This window comes from Fusarium flagelliforme (assembly GCF_020744385.1).
Source record: "Fusarium flagelliforme strain FIESC 12 MPI-CAGE-AA-0113 chromosome Unknown B0J16scaffold_6, whole genome shotgun sequence".
Taxonomy (NCBI): domain Eukaryota; kingdom Fungi; phylum Ascomycota; class Sordariomycetes; order Hypocreales; family Nectriaceae; genus Fusarium; species Fusarium flagelliforme.
The window spans coordinates 458,226-476,368 of NW_025763508.1; the positions used below are offsets into that span (position 1 = coordinate 458,226).

The 18,143-nt window shown below is 49.9% G+C and overlaps 6 protein-coding genes across 6 annotated transcripts; 5 read left to right on the top strand and 1 right to left on the bottom strand.

The window, feature by feature from the left end:
- The first annotated feature begins 1,903 nt into the window (after nucleotides 1–1,903).
- On the top strand, nucleotides 1,904–2,482 carry B0J16DRAFT_346332 (uncharacterized protein). Its single transcript, XM_046128436.1, has one exon. The coding sequence runs from the start codon at nucleotides 2,042–2,044 to the stop codon at nucleotides 2,333–2,335; it is 294 nt and encodes a 97-aa protein (XP_045979719.1). The 5' UTR covers nucleotides 1,904–2,041; the 3' UTR covers nucleotides 2,336–2,482.
- Nucleotides 2,483–7,663: 5,181 nt separating this feature from the next.
- Nucleotides 7,664–8,353, top strand: B0J16DRAFT_402532 (uncharacterized protein; the record flags this gene model as incomplete). The annotated part of the gene is made up of 2 exons (XM_046132662.1): nucleotides 7,664–7,879; nucleotides 7,937–8,353. The coding sequence occupies 2 exons, from the start codon at nucleotides 7,664–7,666 to the stop codon at nucleotides 8,351–8,353; spliced, it is 633 nt and encodes a 210-aa protein (XP_045979720.1).
- An 811-nt stretch (nucleotides 8,354–9,164) lies between these two features.
- B0J16DRAFT_386970 (uncharacterized protein) lies at nucleotides 9,165–10,433 on the top strand (the record flags this gene model as incomplete). Its single annotated transcript, XM_046131623.1, has 1 exon — nucleotides 9,165–10,433. One exon carries the CDS (start codon nucleotides 9,165–9,167, stop codon nucleotides 10,431–10,433), a length of 1,269 nt encoding a protein of 422 aa, XP_045979721.1.
- Nucleotides 10,434–11,171: 738 nt separating this feature from the next.
- On the top strand, nucleotides 11,172–12,493 carry B0J16DRAFT_166983 (mitochondrial carrier domain-containing protein). Its single transcript, XM_046122331.1, has 2 exons — nucleotides 11,172–11,470; nucleotides 11,518–12,493. Exons 1-2 carry the CDS (start codon nucleotides 11,375–11,377, stop codon nucleotides 12,367–12,369), a joined length of 948 nt encoding a protein of 315 aa, XP_045979722.1. The 5' UTR covers nucleotides 11,172–11,374; the 3' UTR covers nucleotides 12,370–12,493.
- A 514-nt stretch (nucleotides 12,494–13,007) lies between these two features.
- B0J16DRAFT_308179 (peptidase S8/S53 domain-containing protein) lies at nucleotides 13,008–16,260 on the top strand. Its single transcript, XM_046124869.1, has 3 exons — nucleotides 13,008–14,575; nucleotides 14,623–15,197; nucleotides 15,245–16,260. The coding sequence occupies exons 1-3, from the start codon at nucleotides 13,424–13,426 to the stop codon at nucleotides 16,047–16,049; spliced, it is 2,532 nt and encodes an 843-aa protein (XP_045979723.1). The 5' UTR covers nucleotides 13,008–13,423; the 3' UTR covers nucleotides 16,050–16,260.
- B0J16DRAFT_290472 (uncharacterized protein) lies at nucleotides 16,250–18,043 on the bottom strand. The gene is made up of 2 exons (XM_046124255.1): nucleotides 17,674–18,043; nucleotides 16,250–17,626 (listed from the first exon to the last, which is right to left on the bottom strand). The coding sequence occupies exons 1-2, from the start codon at nucleotides 17,920–17,922 to the stop codon at nucleotides 16,493–16,495; spliced, it is 1,383 nt and encodes a 460-aa protein (XP_045979724.1). The 5' UTR covers nucleotides 17,923–18,043; the 3' UTR covers nucleotides 16,250–16,492.
- Nucleotides 18,044–18,143: the final 100 nt, after the last annotated feature.

The window sequence follows — 18,143 nt, forward strand, 5'->3', positions numbered from 1 at the left end:
GATCTGGCCAAACACTTATGCGGCGAAGTTATCCTGACAACAATTTGTTTTACCAGACAGTCCCAATCCTCATCATTGTTTTAGACGCCGCCGAAAGGGGATGGATGATCACCTGACCTCGGGGATAAATAGGTAGCCAGTGTTCCCTTCCTTTTCTGTTCTTTCGACTCTTGACACATGCGACTTCCTTTATAAGTCTGAGGCGATGTCCCTTCCTTATATACACCAAGTCCGAGGGCGTCTTCATTCCGTTTTCTGTGGAAGACAGTACATATTTCCTTCTTTGGCAAAGACTTCACCAGTGTCCATTCTACTCCCTCAGTACAGATACTTCAACAACAGACCTTCCAACATGCTTTGACTCTTCTTCAACGCCGCGCCTTGTCGAAGATCATGCGATATATATACTACCGTTAGTAGACTGCAGTCTCAAGCGACATTGTAGGTGTCCCCTCGACTCTTCATCCTCTTAAGGCCTGACTAATAACTGCCAGCTCCTCCCAGCAGCGCAACAACCTCGGTTGCCCACATTGTCGTCAATACGGCCTTTTCCCTACTATATATGAGCTCTCAAAGCCGAGAATGAACGTTCTGGTGAAGAGTCGGACTATCTGGACAGCATAAGATTGAAGACGGATATCGCGACCTGGCGCAGAACCAGCGTGGTGCAGGTGACGGTGGAGGTTGATACACAAGATCTCCACAAATCAGACATTTCGAAGGACGCTCTAAAGATGTCCACTGATCTCTTCGTTTGGATGCGAGCTACAATCGACGAGTCTTTCAACGGTGCAGCGCGCAGGCTGGTCAGTCCAATGGTCCAGGAGACCTGGTAGACTGTACCGATTTGGCCGTCACTGGAGGATGTGAGGTCGGAATTACGTTGATGCTACTCGATATTATGTCAACCCGGTGCAAAAAGGTCTTCGATGGAGAGGCTACAGTAGTACCGCCCAGCACATCGATTGAACGCACACACACACACACGCACGCACACACACACATATATACATATATATACGAGTGTGTCTTTGCTCTTCAACCACCACCGGTACTACGAAACCTTTGACCTATCATGGGCAGTGAACATGGCAGACCCGTCGTTGCCCCATCCAGCGCTCCTACACATTGCCACTCCGCCTCTGATTGTCACCTATTATATACAACCCAGGTCAACATCACTATTTCACTTGTTTCTGCTGAAAAGCTCACCGAACAATAACTGCTATTTACTCACGTATTAGCAGTATCGTGATGGCCTCACAAGGCAACAACTATGCGGCGGACAACGCCCAAAACTCCTCTGGCGATTCAGCCAGCCAAGCTCCGGCTCCCGGCATTGCCGCAGGGTTTTGAGCGTCCCATGGTGCCCCGACTCGAGGAGGCATGATGCGAAGAGCCTCCATTCGTTGAGGTGGCCGCGGAGGCAACTCTGACTCTGCCCCGGCCTTTGGCCAAGCATCGGAGATTGGAACCCTGATGAACTCTGGTAGCGTCTACATACAGCCTCACAAGACGCATGCACTTCGAACTGAATCGGTGCACATCGACATTATATAACTGAAGGTTAAGCACCGTCAACGCTTATATATAACGATTCTCTGCAGCCTTTCTGGGTGAGTAGATTTGTCATAGCAGAGTCGACAGGCTAACGGGAAAGTCAGATTCATTATGGCACCCAGTGGACGACCGACTGAAAGCACCGATGCTGAGCCACCGAAAAAGAAGCGCGTTCGCCCCTCCGAAAGTGACAACGTGGACGAAAACCGTGTGGCCACAGAGGCGGCGAAAAAGTTGGTTGACTCCAACGAACCCATCGATGCGAGTGGTATCGATGAGCTGGTTGGCTTCCTACACAAATAGCCTGATGAGAACTGGACTGCCGAAAAAGAGGCAGAGGTCCGTCGATTGTGGGATGGGTCCCCCGAGAAGAAGGCTTGGAGAAGGATGTCTTTGAACAGTCATCCCTGGCTCCTGGCTCTGTGGAAGGTCTGCGTCCGCATTCGCAGACGCAACCCGTGGTGGCTCATATCGCCACTATATGATGTGGCATCGCCAGTTCTTGCAGGCTTGGGAGGAATGGGGCGTTCATGAGATGCCAGAGTCGAAGGCTGAATGGGTCGAATGGGCAGCAAAGCTGCGAACGACCAGAACGACTGCCATGATGTCCCGACATGCCCTCGGCAAACCCAAGACTGAGATTACCTGGGTTACGGTTGCGGCTGTACTGGCCAACCTACGATGGAATGAAGAGAGTATCAGGAATGGTCATGGTCTTGAGTGGGCCAAGAGAGCTCAGCACAAGTTTAATGAGGTACTATCACTCTCATGGTGATGGGTTGAAGCACGTGCTTTTTCTGAAAGCCTTCGCTCAGCTCCTTACCCAACTGATCGTCCACCCTGTATGCAAAGGGGTGTGGTGAGATTGGTCTTTGCTATCCAATACACAGTAGTGTGTCGGTACGATGACCGCCGATTATGGCTGACACACAACGTGGACATCTTTTCCGACCCTGTCATCACCAGGGCTCTTCGGGCGTTCCAACGTGGCAGTGGAAGTTTTTCTGTCTCATCTCGTCAGTACATGGCCTGCGATACCACCAGTCAACTATATATATACGATTCAAACTCTTTTATCCAAAATCCGTTACGCCAACTGAACTATATCGACACCACCATGCACTCATATGTGACTAGTGCCTTCTCTCACAGTGCAGCACCTGCTGAGGAAGAAGCTCATCCATCAAATCAAGCGGTGTTTGCAAGTCGCAAATGTGAGCTATTGCTCCATCCGGGATGCAAGTTGGTCGATGGATTGAGTCATCGAAGGGCACACTACCACAGGCCTGACGACTCGAGTCATATACTATACTCAAAGAGCTTCACTCAGGTTCTGACTCAGTGAATCGCTCACCCGTATATATACGGAATGGCATTGTACGACTCGTTACTGCGATCCGATACGCGTCATCTGTACTAAACGTCCCTTCCACCCACGACGGCATCAAGACAGACTGCGTCGAAGTCGGTTGCGAACAAGAGATTGAACCGGGCAAGTAAGGTGCGCATATTGCCTAGAAAAGACGAAACCCGTTTGTGAAAGATGCCAGGGAGCCGGGAGACCCAAAAAGAAACGATGTGAAACTTGCGAGGACTCTCCAAACACTTCAACAGGGTAACGGAATCGCTCTGAGCATGATCTTCATGAGCGAGCAGCTGAAAGTCCTAGCGGCTTGTCAGACCTACTGTTTCGATTTGGCGAAACAGTCGCTGAGAAGGTATACCTCGAGGACGGACTATCGCAAGATGTGCTGTCAGTGTCGTTCACTCATGCGAAAAGGTATACATCTCTCCTCCACCTCAAAACATCGTACTGATAATTTTCAATAGATCGCCAACGCTACACTTCAAAACCTCATCATTGAGAAGGAGAAACATTGTATATAACTTCTACTACGGACGACGAAGCCCATCCGCCCTCGTAAGCTCTCTAAAACCTGCATCATAAGATATATCACTGACAATGACCAGGTCAAAGAATTTCAGCTCTGGCAGCAGATGTTTATCGAGGCCTAAGCAGCCCTCCATCGACAACAGAAATTAATGTTGACATGTTCGATCGAATCATGTCAATCATGGTCTCCAACGATGGCAGTATGGACATATCGTATATACCGGGATTGCTGCAACATGGAGATGATGAGAGCAAGCATCTCAAGGCCTTCAGCGAGATCTTTCGACCACCAAGGCAATGATTTTACTTGGAGAAGTTCACGAAGCTACCATTGCACATTTTATGCTCCTGGTTGATGATGTTGCCAAGCAGGAACACCCAGACTCAGAACCTCTCGAGGACTAACTGAAGAAAAGTTATATATAACCAGCCGCTTCAGCGTCACTTTGTTGACAACCGATCTCAGCCAGACAGGGTTGTGAATCACGACATTCCTCAACCTCAAGATGTGATTTCAGATCATCAAGATCTCAAAGTCGAACTGAAGACCTGAAGAATCTGAAAGATTTCGTTGCTCGTTCGAGAAGAGAAACGGGAGGAACGCAGAGGAGCGCACACGAACCATTGAACGCGATAGGGAATCTGAGGAGCGAAGCGTCGAAATTCCAGTCGACGAAGCTGAGATTGCATCTGGCAACGGCGGGATGTCTGATGAGATCGAGGATGCTTCTATTTCTCAGGCCTCTCCCTTCCACCACTCCTTACAGAAAAGCGAATTCACCGACCATATCTCAATACCAACTACTATATACCTCTCTACACCCACTCCCCTGGACGCTTCTCACTATGCCATCTACTAGTTCAGATAAGTCCGTTGGCCGACGCCAATCGGAACGCCTGGGCAACTGTGGCAATGATACCGTTGACGGATCTAAGGACACAGCAACCACTAGACGTTAGCAGCGAGAAAAGCAACGGGAAAACCTGCACCTGATGGCGGAGGTTGCTTTCATCCTCGGCCTCTCTGACAGCGAGGATGACAAGGCCAAGAAGAAGGGGAATGATTCAGTCGATTGTGAAACCGCCAAGGGCGTTGGTCAGATGGGCCGCCCTTTGCAAACTCGTACTTGACCACCCGGGATTCCGAAGATGGTTCTCACAGTTCTTTGAGCACGGCATCGAGCCAATATTTACTCGCCCACCGCCCCCGGCGCAGGATCCAGCCTTTTGAACGGCGAGAGAACATTGTATCAGGCTGAGCAGGAGATCTCGACACCGCTCATATTATAAAGACCTCCTAGCACCACGATCATATCCTCGGTTGCACATTTTGCAACACCAGAGGCCATGCCGTTGACACTTGCAGCCTGTTTTCGGCACATCCGAGCAGCAGCGGCAGCAATAGCTACAATAGCAAAGCGCTGTCTACACTACTTATGTATCTTCATGCTACCATGTTATCTTTGAAGGAGTTTTCGTCTTGGCCTTGAATATCGGGTGCTAGATGTATGGAGAGGTCTTGAGGACGAGGGAGTAGAGCGCTAGATTGAGGATGCTTGAGGTAGATAATCGGGAACGGTCCGATTAGTTGTTATGTCAATAGTAAATGGACATATTGGTTGTTCATGTGATAGACGTGCCTTTGCGATATTTTTTGTTGTTGTTCTGTTCTTGCTGTCCATGCACGTTGTGATTTTAATCGTCAGTAGATCCGAGTACATCTTTGACTGTCAAAGTAAAGGTATCCAAACGCAACACCAGCATCATTAGCATAAGTGACAAGTAAATAGGTACCTAGGACCTTTTCTTATACTTATCTCCATTATAAGTACTCCTAAAACCGTTCTCTGGCTTGGGGCTCAGGTCTGCTCATACCTTGACTTGAAGGTCAAGCCGGTTTGGGCCGGAGCTGCCGTAGCACTGCAAGGCGGCCGTAGGAAATTGTCAAACGAGCACTCTACCATATAAGAGCTAGTGATTCACAACTAGCTGAGGCATCCTTGAATTACTTCGAAGATCCTCTTTCACACAAAAACTCAAACCTCTACTCTTCCACACCATATCCCACCAGAACGGAATCGACCAACATCCGCCAGAACCTCTCCACCACCAACTCTCCCAAAATGAGTAGTGAGTACAGAAACTCTGGATAGTTGGTTCCAAAATACTAACTCTATGTAGAGCGCAACCATGACGAGTTTCTCGACAGCAACACCGAGGATATTGCCGAGGAAATGGCCATGGACGCGCTAATACAGCAAACGGTCAACCGTATCGAGAGAGAGACAACACTTCTGGCCCGCCAGAAGAAGATTGCGGCTCTCTACAAGAGGCGTGCATCGTTGAGGGAAGAGTACAAATTCTTGAAGGAAGAGGCGTACTCTGCGCAGGCAAAGCAGCAATTGTCGGAGGGAGAGTATATGTCTTGGGAGAACGGGATCAGACATTCCCACGCGCAGGTCACATCTCAGAACGGAAAGCTCGCATCTTGGCGCGAAGCAGTAGACGATTTTGTACGTAAGGTGTCTCAATTGGACGCAAAGGAAACAGAACTCAAGTCCGTCTTGAAAGAGATCAAGTCACTGAAAGGGGAAGACACCAAGAACCCGACATCTGGTGAAACCCAGGAGCTCAGCACAACCGGCCACGACTGAATCCGTTGAAATATCAGCGCTTTGCCCGATTGAGGACGCTTCTACTTGATCACACAGAAGGACTTTATGGGCTTAGCATACTCGGAATGAGATACACCGGCTGGTGAAAATGGCGTGTCGAAATTGGAAGATGCAAAAGGCTGTACTCTAAAGACATTGTCAATTCCTATCTATTAGCACAGTTTTGTGTTTAATTTATCTCGAACGAGAGCGTACGGTGGTTTTGGTAGGAACGGTCGCGGTGTTCTATCCTAGAGCTCTTGGGGATCCGTAACTGACAAACAACTTGCTTTTCGAGATGTTGGACCAGTGTATATGCCCTGCTTTAGATGGGAAGTGACTGAGACCGTTGCCTCCATGATGGAACCGCCTTATGGAGAGTTTGAGCCTCAGCGTCGGATACCTAGGTACGATTCTTCACATGTAGGTAGTGATAAGACGTGCAGGCATCAGATGAATGATCGACAGGCTCAAACTCCAGAGGTCCTTAGAATTTCTGGAGTTTTTATGCGCAAAGTGATGAAAGTGAGGTCGTTGAACTTACACCAAGGGATCGGGCCTGCACCTTTCACAACGGACCACCGCTCCTGCCTTTCCATCCTACCTTTCCTACTCCTGAAACTCCTCCCAACAGATTTCAACTTAACTCCAACATCAGCTCCTACCATCTACCAAAGATACCAGGAAGCTTACCTCAAACACTGGCAACCAATACTTGCCATCAAGCTTATTACAGACTTCAGTAAGCATTCAGTATCTGTTTGGAGAATCGCATGCCATGAGTTCACGGAAGTGACCTCATGAGGCTGACCGCAGCCAGCCTAGCAAGAGGCAAGACAAGGGCCCTCCAACGTGCGGCCAAGAGGACTCCTCAGCATTGATTGAAGAATTCCCCTCTGATGGCCGTGATGAGAGCCAAATGCTGGGCCATAGCCAGTGACCGTCGAGTTATAGTCAGTTGCCATCGACTCGTCGCGGGGGGTGGGGGCGAGGAGAGAGGAGAGGTTTGGTCTTGATAGGAACGATTGCGATGCTCGCTCTATCCTATAGCTCCTGTGAATCTGTAACTACCTGTCAGCAATTTCCGTTTGGAGATATTCGTTAGGTGTTGTTACTACGCTCTAGAAACAGTGTGAATGAAGCTGTCGATCGCGTGATCGAATGGCTTGAATGTTGATACTTTACGCTGGTTGAGAGTGTGAGGCTCGGCGTTGGATAATCTTGGATCTTGGGACAACTGTAGACAGGATGCAGAAGCTTTAGAAGCCTGATCTGTAGGCTCGATGTACAAAGTTTAGTGCGACTTTAGGACTTGCTATACTAAAATAATGAAAGCGAGGTTGTAGCACTAAGGGCTTCGACTGGCACCTTCCACGGTCGGCCACTGTTCCTGCCTAGCTACCTATTTAACTCGTGCCTTTCTAACTCATCCATGGATGCTTTTCTACTTCTACGACCCCTCCCCAACAGATTTCAAGTTACCACCAACATCAGCTCTCGATATATACCAAATACTAGCAAGCTTACAACACCCGTTTCGAAGAATCTGCCTACCATGAGCTCACAACAAAAACGACCTCACGAGGCTGAGAAACCCGACAAGCCTAACAAGAAGCAAAACAAGGGCTCTGTAACGAGCGACCCTGAGAGCTCGTCGGCAGTGGAAGAGGAGCTCCCTTCTCAAGACCGTGATCAGTGCCTACCTCCAGTTCCTTGCCGCTGGCTAGAGACTTGCGAAGTTTATACCAGCCATGGGAGCTCGCCATCCGACGTTATGAGCTCTGGTGCCATCCATTCTCCTTCTTTTTAACGCTCACCCGACGAGCAGCCTTCAAATCGCTTGGATCGTCTCGAATGGGGTCAAGACCGTCTCAGAGCTGAACTTGAAGCACTCCATCCGATCGTGGAATCCGTGACTTCAGAACTGCATGCGCGAGTGCAAGCTCTAGAGATGGAGGCCAAATCTCCTTCCAAAGAGGCAATACTTGTTGAGGAGAATGAGCAACTGCGCCGAAACATCGCCATACTCGAGCACAGCCTTACGAATCAAGCTAAGACGCTTCGAACAGTGCAACAGAGTAACACCCAGCTCTACAATCAGCTGGTTCAGGCGAATGTGAAGACATCTTCCCTTCAGGGTGACAGAGTCGAATTATTGCAACCCTGGTTCCAGACGGAACAATCGCCAGCAGAGACAGGTACATCCATCCACCCACAGTTCCTCAGGTTGATACCAGCATCTTGATTCATTTCCGAGCCTCAATTTACGTCGCAAACACACCACTCGGACTTTGAGAGAATCAGGTTGAGCATGGAAAGTCAGATCGAATCCCAAGGACGAACAAGTGTATAGTGTTCAGTTGGCCACTACAGATGCTATTCAATACAACTACCATATTACTACTTCGACAATTTGTTTGATGCAAGTGACTGTACTGGTTCTCTTGATACGTGAAGCTTTGTCTCGATCATTGGACTGGTTGAGAGACATAGTATCACTGAGAACTACTCACTAACGAATGGGTTTTTAGGACACGAATACCGTCACCACGCGGATACATCTTATCGAAGAACAAATGCTTACTCCTAGCTCCCTCCCCCTCAGAGTGTCAGAAGAATTGATCGCCGAAAGCATAAGAGACGAAATAATCTGGCTACCTTATGCCGGCTTAGGCTAGCATTTGGTCTACTTTATTTCTGTACCCTAAGTATTAGGGAACATTTCTTACCCACCTAGCTCCCCAAGGTGACTTGTTTGCAGCAAATGACTTGTCATTGACTTTATTGACCACTTGTGCAGTTAATCACGACCAGCTGGCGTGCACTGTCAGAAAGCAAATATCTGCGGCTGCCTGTTTCCTTTTCATGGTACACCTTGGCCCAAGACTCGAATTCTTTCTCTTGAAAACATCCTCGATCAGATATCCTCGACCGCACATCCCCGAGCAATCATCTTCCATCACTCATAAGAACATACGAACAGCAACTGCAGGCATTCGAAGAAGACCCCCCATAATACGAGAGCACGAACCTCACTCTTCCATCACCCGATCAGCATGGAATCCTCCGATGTCCGACGAGTGTACGACTTTGATCGAAATGGAGAAGCCGCTGCCAATCGCCTCGCCAACTATCCCCCGTTGTGGGAGGGAATACAGTGGAGTACTGGCATAGATTGCTTGATTGTAGTTATCCGGCATATCTACTGCAATGGGATGATGAGCCCCGATCTCACCAAAGACCTTAAATGGTTTGCAGAATCGGAGGCAATGAATCCCATACTAGGTTACGCATGGCACATGTTCGGCAAGGAAGATGCCGAGGTCGCAAAGGCCACAGAGGATAGAGAAAAGGTCCATGAGGTTCTTCTCGACCTTGGCATCCTTCCTTCTGAATCGTTCAAAGATGTCTGCGACTCGTCTTTGATGAACGAAACATTCTGGTCGCAAGACATCTTCCGACTCAGCCACCCTCCCTGTGATCCTACAACGGGAGATGATATCCCATTGTCGGCGAACGAGATTGCAGAGCTGAGCAAACACGTATTTAAGCCAGAAGATCCTGGTGCCTGCATCCAAGACGTCGTGGACAAAGCCTTCGGGCACCAGGAGTGGAAAGGTCGTCAGATGTTCGTGGTTCCGCATGACCCCTGGCTCGTGCGTGTTCTCTATCAATCGAACAACAACCCGTGCGATAGTCTGTCTATCAAACAGCTCAAGACCTTGACACTGCCAGTCTGGGCTCAAAAGGAGGGTGTGGATCACGTATGCCTCGAAGAAGTCGACCGGCTCCCCTACTTTCTCATGGCTGTTGTTCGTCTTGGGGCAGAGGGCGATCGTCCAGATCTTGTTCGAACTTATTCGCCTTTCGGTCAAAACGTTCCGGGCGCGTACCAGCAAAGACAGTTCATGGCAGACGACTGGTCAATCAGCGACGCAACATGCAACTACATGCTATTCTATGGCATTCGGCAGGTCAACATCTACAGTACGGATGTCACAGACTTTGACGAAGTTGCCGAGGATATAAAGCATGGAGGACGGCTTGATATGCTTGGTCGTACCTTGGAAAAGGTCAAGGCTAAGATGCAAGCCGGAGAAGTCGTAAAGACTACTACCTTGTCTGCCGATGACATTCCGCCGCCGCCCTCAGAGCCGAGGCCTTCTGATATACTCGCCGACAGACTGGAACAAGGCAAGGCACCGTCAGAACCAGAGCCAGAAGACGTTGATATGGCAATTTCACCGACTTCAGCTCCTATGCGTCTATCCACAGGGCAGGATTCGGACGCCATGGATGTCGACGATGAGGAAGCTTCTGTATGAACACCAAGATCAGGGTTCTGACCCTCCTTCCTTCGGCGAAGGGTCTCCAATGCGTCATAAGAGAGGTATCAAGTCGCTCGTAAGAGCTGTCGTTCTCCTGCATTTTAACGGTGAGTTATTTTAGATGGTGAGTAATGCTGCGTGTAATGGAAACTTGAGTCAATATTCTAAAGCCGAAAGATGTAGGCGGTCGAATCAGTTGTTTTATCGCAGTTCGGGACCCAATATACTCGAAATGAGGACACACGGTTGGCGGTGATGGCGAGTCTTGGAATTCGGAAAAGGCAAGAAGTTGTACTCTAAATTTATGGCCAATTGTAGTAGATCAGCACAGTTTCGTGTATAGTCTATGTCACGATCGTCTAAGTTGTTTCCTTGGGCTGGCAATTGTTCGTTATTTACCCTGCAACAGCATGTTCGCAAGTTGAGAAGCTTTGTACCTCCACTCACCCCTCGGTATATCGCTCATAGAAACATAAAAATCACGAAAGACATTGCGATTTATCCCCGATCGATAACAACTCATGCGGTCTGATGTCACTTCGCTCTTCCGTTGAAGAAGCCGATATCTCGGTGCCGAATCGCGCCCCACTACATTCCGGGCCGCCGATGGAGGGTCTCACGGCAGCCAAGCAAAGCAGCAAAGCCCGGGCAGCCCGAAAGCAAAGCTAGAAAATCCTACCAAAGAAAAAATAGCTGACCTCTAAAAACTAAACAATCATTATGCTATCTCTGTAAGAGACCAACACGAACTAGAAAGCGCCAACAAACGTCAAAGCGGACCGATGACGGCACAATCGGGCCTCCCAGATCAAGGTTGGGGAGCAGGTCCTCGGTATTAACGGAACGACGTCATCAACTGCAAGTAAAACATAAAATCACACAAACGCGCATCTTGACCAAAACAAAGTAATAGTAATTCTTGTCCACAACGATTCAAAATGGCGGCCAAACAGTCGGAAGTGCCCAATTTCACCCTCAGCGATTATGTCAAGTTCTTTGGCGCAGGCGCCCTTGCTGCGACGTCTACCCATGGTGTAAGTGTCGCGTGCACATGCGAATGATCGCAAACTAACAATCACAGGCTGTGACCCCAATTGATGTCGTCAAGACTCGAATCCAGGTCGACGATGCCTTGAAGGGATACAACATGCTCTCAGCCGGTCGCAGTATCGTCGCCAAGGAGGGTGCTTCAGCGCTATTGACAGGCTTTGGCCCCACGGCTGTCGGTTACCTCGTCCAGGGCGGTGCCAAGTTCGCTGGCTACGAATTCTTCAAGAAGAAGTACATCTCCATGCTTGGAGGTCCCGAGAAGGCTGTCGACCACCGAACAGGCGTTTATCTTACTGCCAGTGCATCGGCCGAGTTCTTCGCTGATATTCTCCTCTGCCCGCTCGAAGCTACACGTATTCGACTCGTTTCGCAAAGAGGATACGCCGATGGCTTGCTCTCAGGTTTCGCGAGAATGGCGCGTGAGGAGGGCTTCAAGGGCTTCTACTCGGGTTTTGTGCCGCTCTTGTTCAAGCAAATCCCTTTCGCTGTTGGTCAATTCTCTGTTCACGAAGCCGTCAACGAAGTCATCTTCCGCGCCATGGGTCCTGAGCGCAAGGAGAAGCTCACACAACTCGAGTCGACAGGAGTAGAGTTGACCTCGGGTGTCACCGCCGGTGCTGCAGCTGCAGTGCTTTCTCATCCTGCCGATACCCTTTTGTCCGCCATCAACAAGGGTGCTGGCGATAAGAGCCAGGGCGCAACAAGTCGCATGTTCCAACTTGCTCGAGAATTTGGACCAAAGAAGTTGTTGCTTACTGGACTTGGACCGCGTATTGTCATGACATGCGGTCTTGTGGGTGCTCAATTCGTGGTGTACGCGCAATGCAAGGCGTTTACAGGAGCACCACCCGGTATTGAGATCCACAAGGAGGAGTCGCTGTAAGGAAGCAGCATATCATGATTCAAATGGATGGATTTAAAAGGCGTTTAGCGGTAGACTGGGGGAAGATCTTTTTTAGAGCGAGCTTAGAATTAATTTAAAAGCTTCTAATTATTGAAAATCTTGTCTTGGCAACCACACTCAACGGGAACTTCCTCGTGCTCCTCTTGTTTCAGGACCGTGCCACTATTGAGCCGCTTATTGATGTTCAGTCTAGGCCGTAGATTACTGGGCACGGGTCCAGATCTGGTCTATTCTCGGTTCTTAGTGTTTGAGATCTGTCTGGAGTGGCGGAGCTGTGGCTTGGAAGGAGGGTCTGAACAGATGACTGTGTCTCTATTATAGGGAGTACAGTTACAGGGACTACAATTATATCTCAAGAGAATTCCAAGAGAAGAGAAGGAATGATATTATTAGAGTTCGATATTTAAAAGTCTTTTCTGCCTGTCGATCCCTCTCCATACCAAAGCGAAAATACATGATCGAAAATCTTATCTCGCATTGACCATCTGGCCTCACCCACCTTGTGGCGCAGTTGAAGCCTTCTTAGGCCGTGCACCCCAGCAATTCCAGCGCAGGTCCCCTATTTTGGTCAGGAACTTTGGCGGCACCTGCCTTGTAGCCATTCAAGGCCACGACATCACCATCGGCAAGCCTCCAATTCTTTGTTCCTCTGCCATTTCTACCTTGTACTCCTCAAAAGTTTCATTCTGAACACGCGCACCCGAAGCAACCTCATTCTCTTCAACTTCATAGGTACGGTTATAACGGTTTTCGGCTGGCATACCGCTGTGCGACCTGCGCCGACAATTAAGTTGGTCGTACCAAGCGCAGTAGCATTCTTGATCTCCTTAAGCCCACTTCAAGCTCGCGTGGCAACCCCGACACTTTGATTTTCGACCCAACTTTGCTTTCTCGCTTCAGGAACTGATCTCTCTTCTTACTTCAGTTATCGATTCGATTTTTATCGACCTCATTTACCCTGGATGTTTTAAATTAGCTCCTCGCCTCTTCGCACCTCCCTTTGCGCTGCAAGGGTTCCGTCCTTCGCATCAACATGAAGATCGCTTCACTGTTGAGCCTGGCCAGCTTGACGGCTTTGGCTCACAGCTCCAAACCTACACGAGACTACGCTGCCAACGATTATTATGTCCTCCATCTCGATAGCGCAACGACCCCCGATCAAGTCGCCAGCCGACTCGGACTTGCTCATGAGGGCAAGCTTGGTGCGCTTGACGACCATCACGTTTTCCGTGCCTCCAAGGCCGACCACGATATAGTTACAAAGGAGATCACAGAGCGCAAGAGGCGGAAACGAGATCTGGGCGGCTCTGATCCTCTTGATGGAATTTTATTGTCGAAGAAGCAAGAAGCACGACAGCACCTTTTCAAGCGAGACGTCGTCCCTTCAGCTCCAAGAGGCTTGCCTTCTCTAGGGAACCGCCACAATGCCAGAGCTCAAGATCTAGCGGCGTATCAAGAGACAATTATGAAACAGTTAGATATTCAGGATCCCATCTTCAAGGAACAGTGGCATCTTCTGAACCCCCTGCAGCCCGGCCACGACGTTAATGTGACCGGTCTCTGGTTGGAAGGCATCACTGGAAAGAACGTCACTGTGGCAGTGGTGGACGATGGTCTCGACATGAACAGCGACGATCTTAAGCCCAACTACTTCGCCGAGGGCTCTTGGGATTTCAACGACAACGACGCCGAGCCTGCCCCTGTCTTGGATGATGATCGACACGGTACCCGCTGCGCTGGCGAGGTCGCGGCTGCTCGAAACGATGTTTGTGGTGTTGGTGTCGCCTACGACTCAAAGGTCGCTGGTCTGCGTATTCTCAGTAAGCTGATTAGCGACGCCGACGAAGCGGAAGCGCTCATGTACAAGTACGACGACAACCATATTTACTCATGTTCATGGGGACCTGCCGATGATGGTCAGACTATGGAGGCGCCTGATGTTGTCATTCGACGAGCGATGCTGAAGGCGATTCAAAAGGGACGCAGTGGAAAGGGTTCCATTTACGTTTTCGCCAGTGGAAATGGTGCCGGCCAGGGTGATAACTGCAATTTTGACGGATACACCAACTCTATCTACAGTATCACGGTTGGAGCTGTCGACCGAACTGGACTTCACCCGTATTACTCGGAGGAGTGCTCTGCTCAGTTGGTCGTCACTTACAGCAGTGGAAGTGGTGATGCTATTGTAGGTTCCTTTTTCTAGATGCAAATTATTTTGGCTAACATGATCAGCACACAACCGATGTTGGAAAGAACAGCTGTTACAAGGCTCATGGTGGTACATCCGCTGCTGCCCCTCTTGCTGCGGGTATCTTCGCTCTCGTCCTTCAGGTCCGCCCTGATCTTACTTGGAGGGATCTCCAGTACCTGGCTATGGATACTGCGCTACCCATCGATGGCGACGAGTCCAACCAACAAAACACCACAATTGGCAAGAAATTCAGTCACACCTTTGGATACGGCAAGATCGACTCTTGGGCTCTGGTTGAGAGAGCTAAGGATTGGGAGTTGGTCAAGCCTCAATCGTGGTACTTTTCTCCTTGGATCCATGTGAAGAAGGCGATTCCTGAGGGCCGGGACGGCTTGACTGTTACTCTTGATGTCACCAAGGACATGCTCAAGCAGTCCAACTTGGCTCGCGTGGAACATGTTACTGTTACCATGAACGTTGAGCACACTCGACGTGGAGATCTTAGTGTCGATCTTATCAGCCCTGACAACGTGGTCAGTCATCTTGCTGTTGCTCGAAGGAGTGACGCCAAGGAGGCTGGATACGTCGACTGGACCTTCATGAGTGTCGCTCACTGGTATGTATTTCTTGTTCCTCTGATGTGACCTTTCTAACAATTCTTAGGGGAGAGACTGGTGTTGGCAAATGGACCATTATTGTTCGAGACACCGAGAAGAACTCGTTCAAGGGCAAATTCACCGACTGGCGCTTGAAGCTTTGGGGTGAGGCTATCGACGCAGACCAAGCAACTCTACTTCCTATGCCTAACGCAAACGATGACGACGACCATGATAAAGTCGTAGCGACTACTTCAATCGCCGCTTCCACAACAACTGCACCTCCCGCTACCAAACCTACCTTGATTGATCACCCTTCCGACCATCCTGAGCGGCCCACCAAGCCTGCTCGACCAAGCGACACCGAGGAGGAAGAGCCCTCAAGCACCCAAAGCTCCGCCGAGGAATCATCCACAGCCTCATCTTCATGGGTATCCTGGCTTCCAACATTTGGTGCCTCAAAGAAGGCACAGATCTGGATCTACGGAGCCGTCGGTTTTATTGGAGCCTTCTGCATTGGTCTAGGTGTTTACTTCTGGATCGCTCGTCGTCGTCGTCTCCGCAACAGCTCCCATAACACCTATGAATTCGAGCTCATCGACGAGGAAGAGGCTCCTCTCAACGCAGGCGAGAAAACTACCGGCAACAAGGCCCGCAGAACCCGTGGTGGAGAGCTATATGATGCCTTTGCTGAGGGTAGCGACGAGGAGCCATTCGAGGACTACCGCGATAACCGTGAGCCATCGCGCGACAGACTTGCAGGCGATGATACTCAGCATTATGCTGTTGGTGATGATAGCGATAGTGAAAGCGATGATGACAGCACCGATGAGGATAGAAACGAAAGAAGACCTCTTGGTGGCAGACGTTAAGGTGGAGGTTGAATAAGGCATAGCAGCCTGGGTTCAAAGCCAAAAAGCTGCTCGAGTGCTTTTTGCATGGATCAGCGGAGTTCATAACTTGATATATGTTGGTATATTATCTTTAGTCAATAGACCTTGGATGGGCGTTTGGTTCAAATGTCAAGATTTATGTTACATTTATATTGCAGTCAGCGATTATAATCGGTGAGGTGCATTCGAAGATATCACCATTTAGAGAGACCGTAATTCTTGTAGCATTTTAGACAAGGCAATGTATTCTTTACACCCCAGCAAGTAATGGTCGGTGTCAATTTCTCCGTGAGCGATCAGACAAACAGTCGTGGAATGTTTATTCAGGCTAGCTACTTAATCAGTCATCCCTCATCCATCTCATCTCATCTTTGCCATACCAAACGCCATATCCTATAACGCCATTACCATAAACCTCAATCCTAAGCACTCGTAATACCCTCCTTCTCCATCTCCTCCACATACTTCTCCCAAATGCTCGCCACCTCGCCATAAAACTCAATATGCGCATCCGCAAGCCCACCCAGCTGCGACTTCATCTCGATCCTCTTGATGCGCTCAAAGTCGGCTACTTCCTTGACTACTTCGTCGTCAAACATGTCGCTCGTCTTGCGCGCGCTTTCGACCTCGTGGGTGAGCTCTTCGACGCGGAGTTCTAGCTTGCGGGTGCGTTCGCGGCGGGCTTGCTCGTGGTCTACGCCGCGGACGTCTTCGATCTTGGCACGGAGGAAGCTTCCTGCGCCGGAACCGCCGCCGTGGCCGGATTGGAGGGTGTCGCGCTCTGTTGTTGACTTATTGAGGTATTCGGTAAGTTGTTCGTAGTCGAGCTGCTTCTGCTCGCGGGCCTTGAGGAGGTTCTTGAGGGCGATGGAGTAGGCTTGCATGTCTCGTAGAGATCCGAGGTAGTCTTGATCGGTGATATCCTTTAGTTTTCGTAGGTGAGCCGCTGTGTCCTCAATCGAAGCCGAAAAGCCGTGAACTGCAGGCTCCACGTGGGGTTCAAGAGGGATAAGCTTTTGGAACTGCTCTGCCAGATCTCGCAAATCCACCTCCAAATCTGTCTCACGCCGAGCGACCCGAGCAATAACCTTTTCAATATGTCCAAGGTCATCATCAAGCTTATCACTCTTCTCCTTGACTTCCAAAAACCGACGATCCGGACGATGCAGCTTCGTAAAAGCGTTGATAAAAGTATCCGCAAAGTTATCAAACACACCCGCAGATCCAGGATCACTAGCAGAGCTCACGCGCGAACCACGGGTGCGCATAGTAGCGTTCCAGTCAGGGCTCTCGAGGAAAGTGTGCAAGATCGGGGCACGGCGCAGCGTAGGGTGGAGGGACAGACGGATCAGGAAGCGCTGGAGGGAATGGGCGCGGCGAGCGGTAAAATCAGAGCCGAAGCGATCGCCGCGGACGTACTCCATGCGCTGCTTATCGGGCAGAGGAGGGACGGCGGTGGCGGGGTATTCTTTGGTGAGCTGTTTGTATAGGAAGACGAAGTCTGTGAAGCGACGGCGGACGGTGGTAGTTGAGCGTGCGAAGGAGGAGAACGTAGACTATAATTGTAAGCATCACTGCGATGTAATAGAAGCAGTGTACGTACGTTTGTGGTTATGAGGTACGAGACAAAGGCATCCTTGGTGCCATCGTTTTCTTTAATGGGCGTATCAACAGTACACTCCAGCTTCTCATTGCCCAAAGAAGGAGCATCTCTTTCAAGGCCAGTACCAGGCGCATTCATATCATGCCCCGGCTCTTCAGCGGGCGGTACAGCGCGAGTCTGCTGGTCGTGGACGTGCTCGCTCCACGAGACGTTTGAGAAGTCATCTTGTTGTTGTTCGGTTGCCGTCATCGCGAGGCCAATGTGTCAAGTCGCAACGGTAAAGAGAGAGTGAATTGATTGCGAAAGTTGTAGGGTCGAGAGGAGTCGTGAGGTGAAAGTGGGCGGAGTTGGCGGGAGTTGAAGCTTGGAGGATGCTAGGTTGAGTGGAAGTGGTAAGTTGACGTGGGGAGCTAGGATAGATGTGGCGCAGGGACCACTTCTAGATAGAGGGGGGCTTGAAAGCTCGCAGG

Bases quoted from the DNA above. Each gene is read 5' to 3' on its own strand.
- B0J16DRAFT_346332 (XM_046128436.1), top strand. From the start codon at position 2,042: ATGATGTGGCATCGCCAGTTCTTGCAGGCTTGGGAGGAATGGGGCGTT.
- B0J16DRAFT_166983 (XM_046122331.1), top strand. From the start codon at position 11,375: ATGGCGGCCAAACAGTCGGAAGTGCCCAATTTCACCCTCAGCGATTAT. The intron at 11,471-11,517 runs GTAAGTGTCGCG...TAACAATCACAG, and splicing joins CTGCGACGTCTACCCATGGT to GCTGTGACCCCAATTGATGT.
- B0J16DRAFT_308179 (XM_046124869.1), top strand. From the start codon at position 13,424: ATGAAGATCGCTTCACTGTTGAGCCTGGCCAGCTTGACGGCTTTGGCT. The intron at 14,576-14,622 runs GTAGGTTCCTTT...TAACATGATCAG, and splicing joins GTGGAAGTGGTGATGCTATT to CACACAACCGATGTTGGAAA. The intron at 15,198-15,244 runs GTATGTATTTCT...AACAATTCTTAG, and splicing joins TTCATGAGTGTCGCTCACTG to GGGAGAGACTGGTGTTGGCA.
- B0J16DRAFT_290472 (XM_046124255.1), bottom strand. From the start codon at position 17,922: ATGACGGCAACCGAACAACAACAAGATGACTTCTCAAACGTCTCGTGG. The intron at 17,627-17,673 runs GTACGTACACTG...TTACAATTATAG, and splicing joins CGTACCTCATAACCACAAAC to TCTACGTTCTCCTCCTTCGC.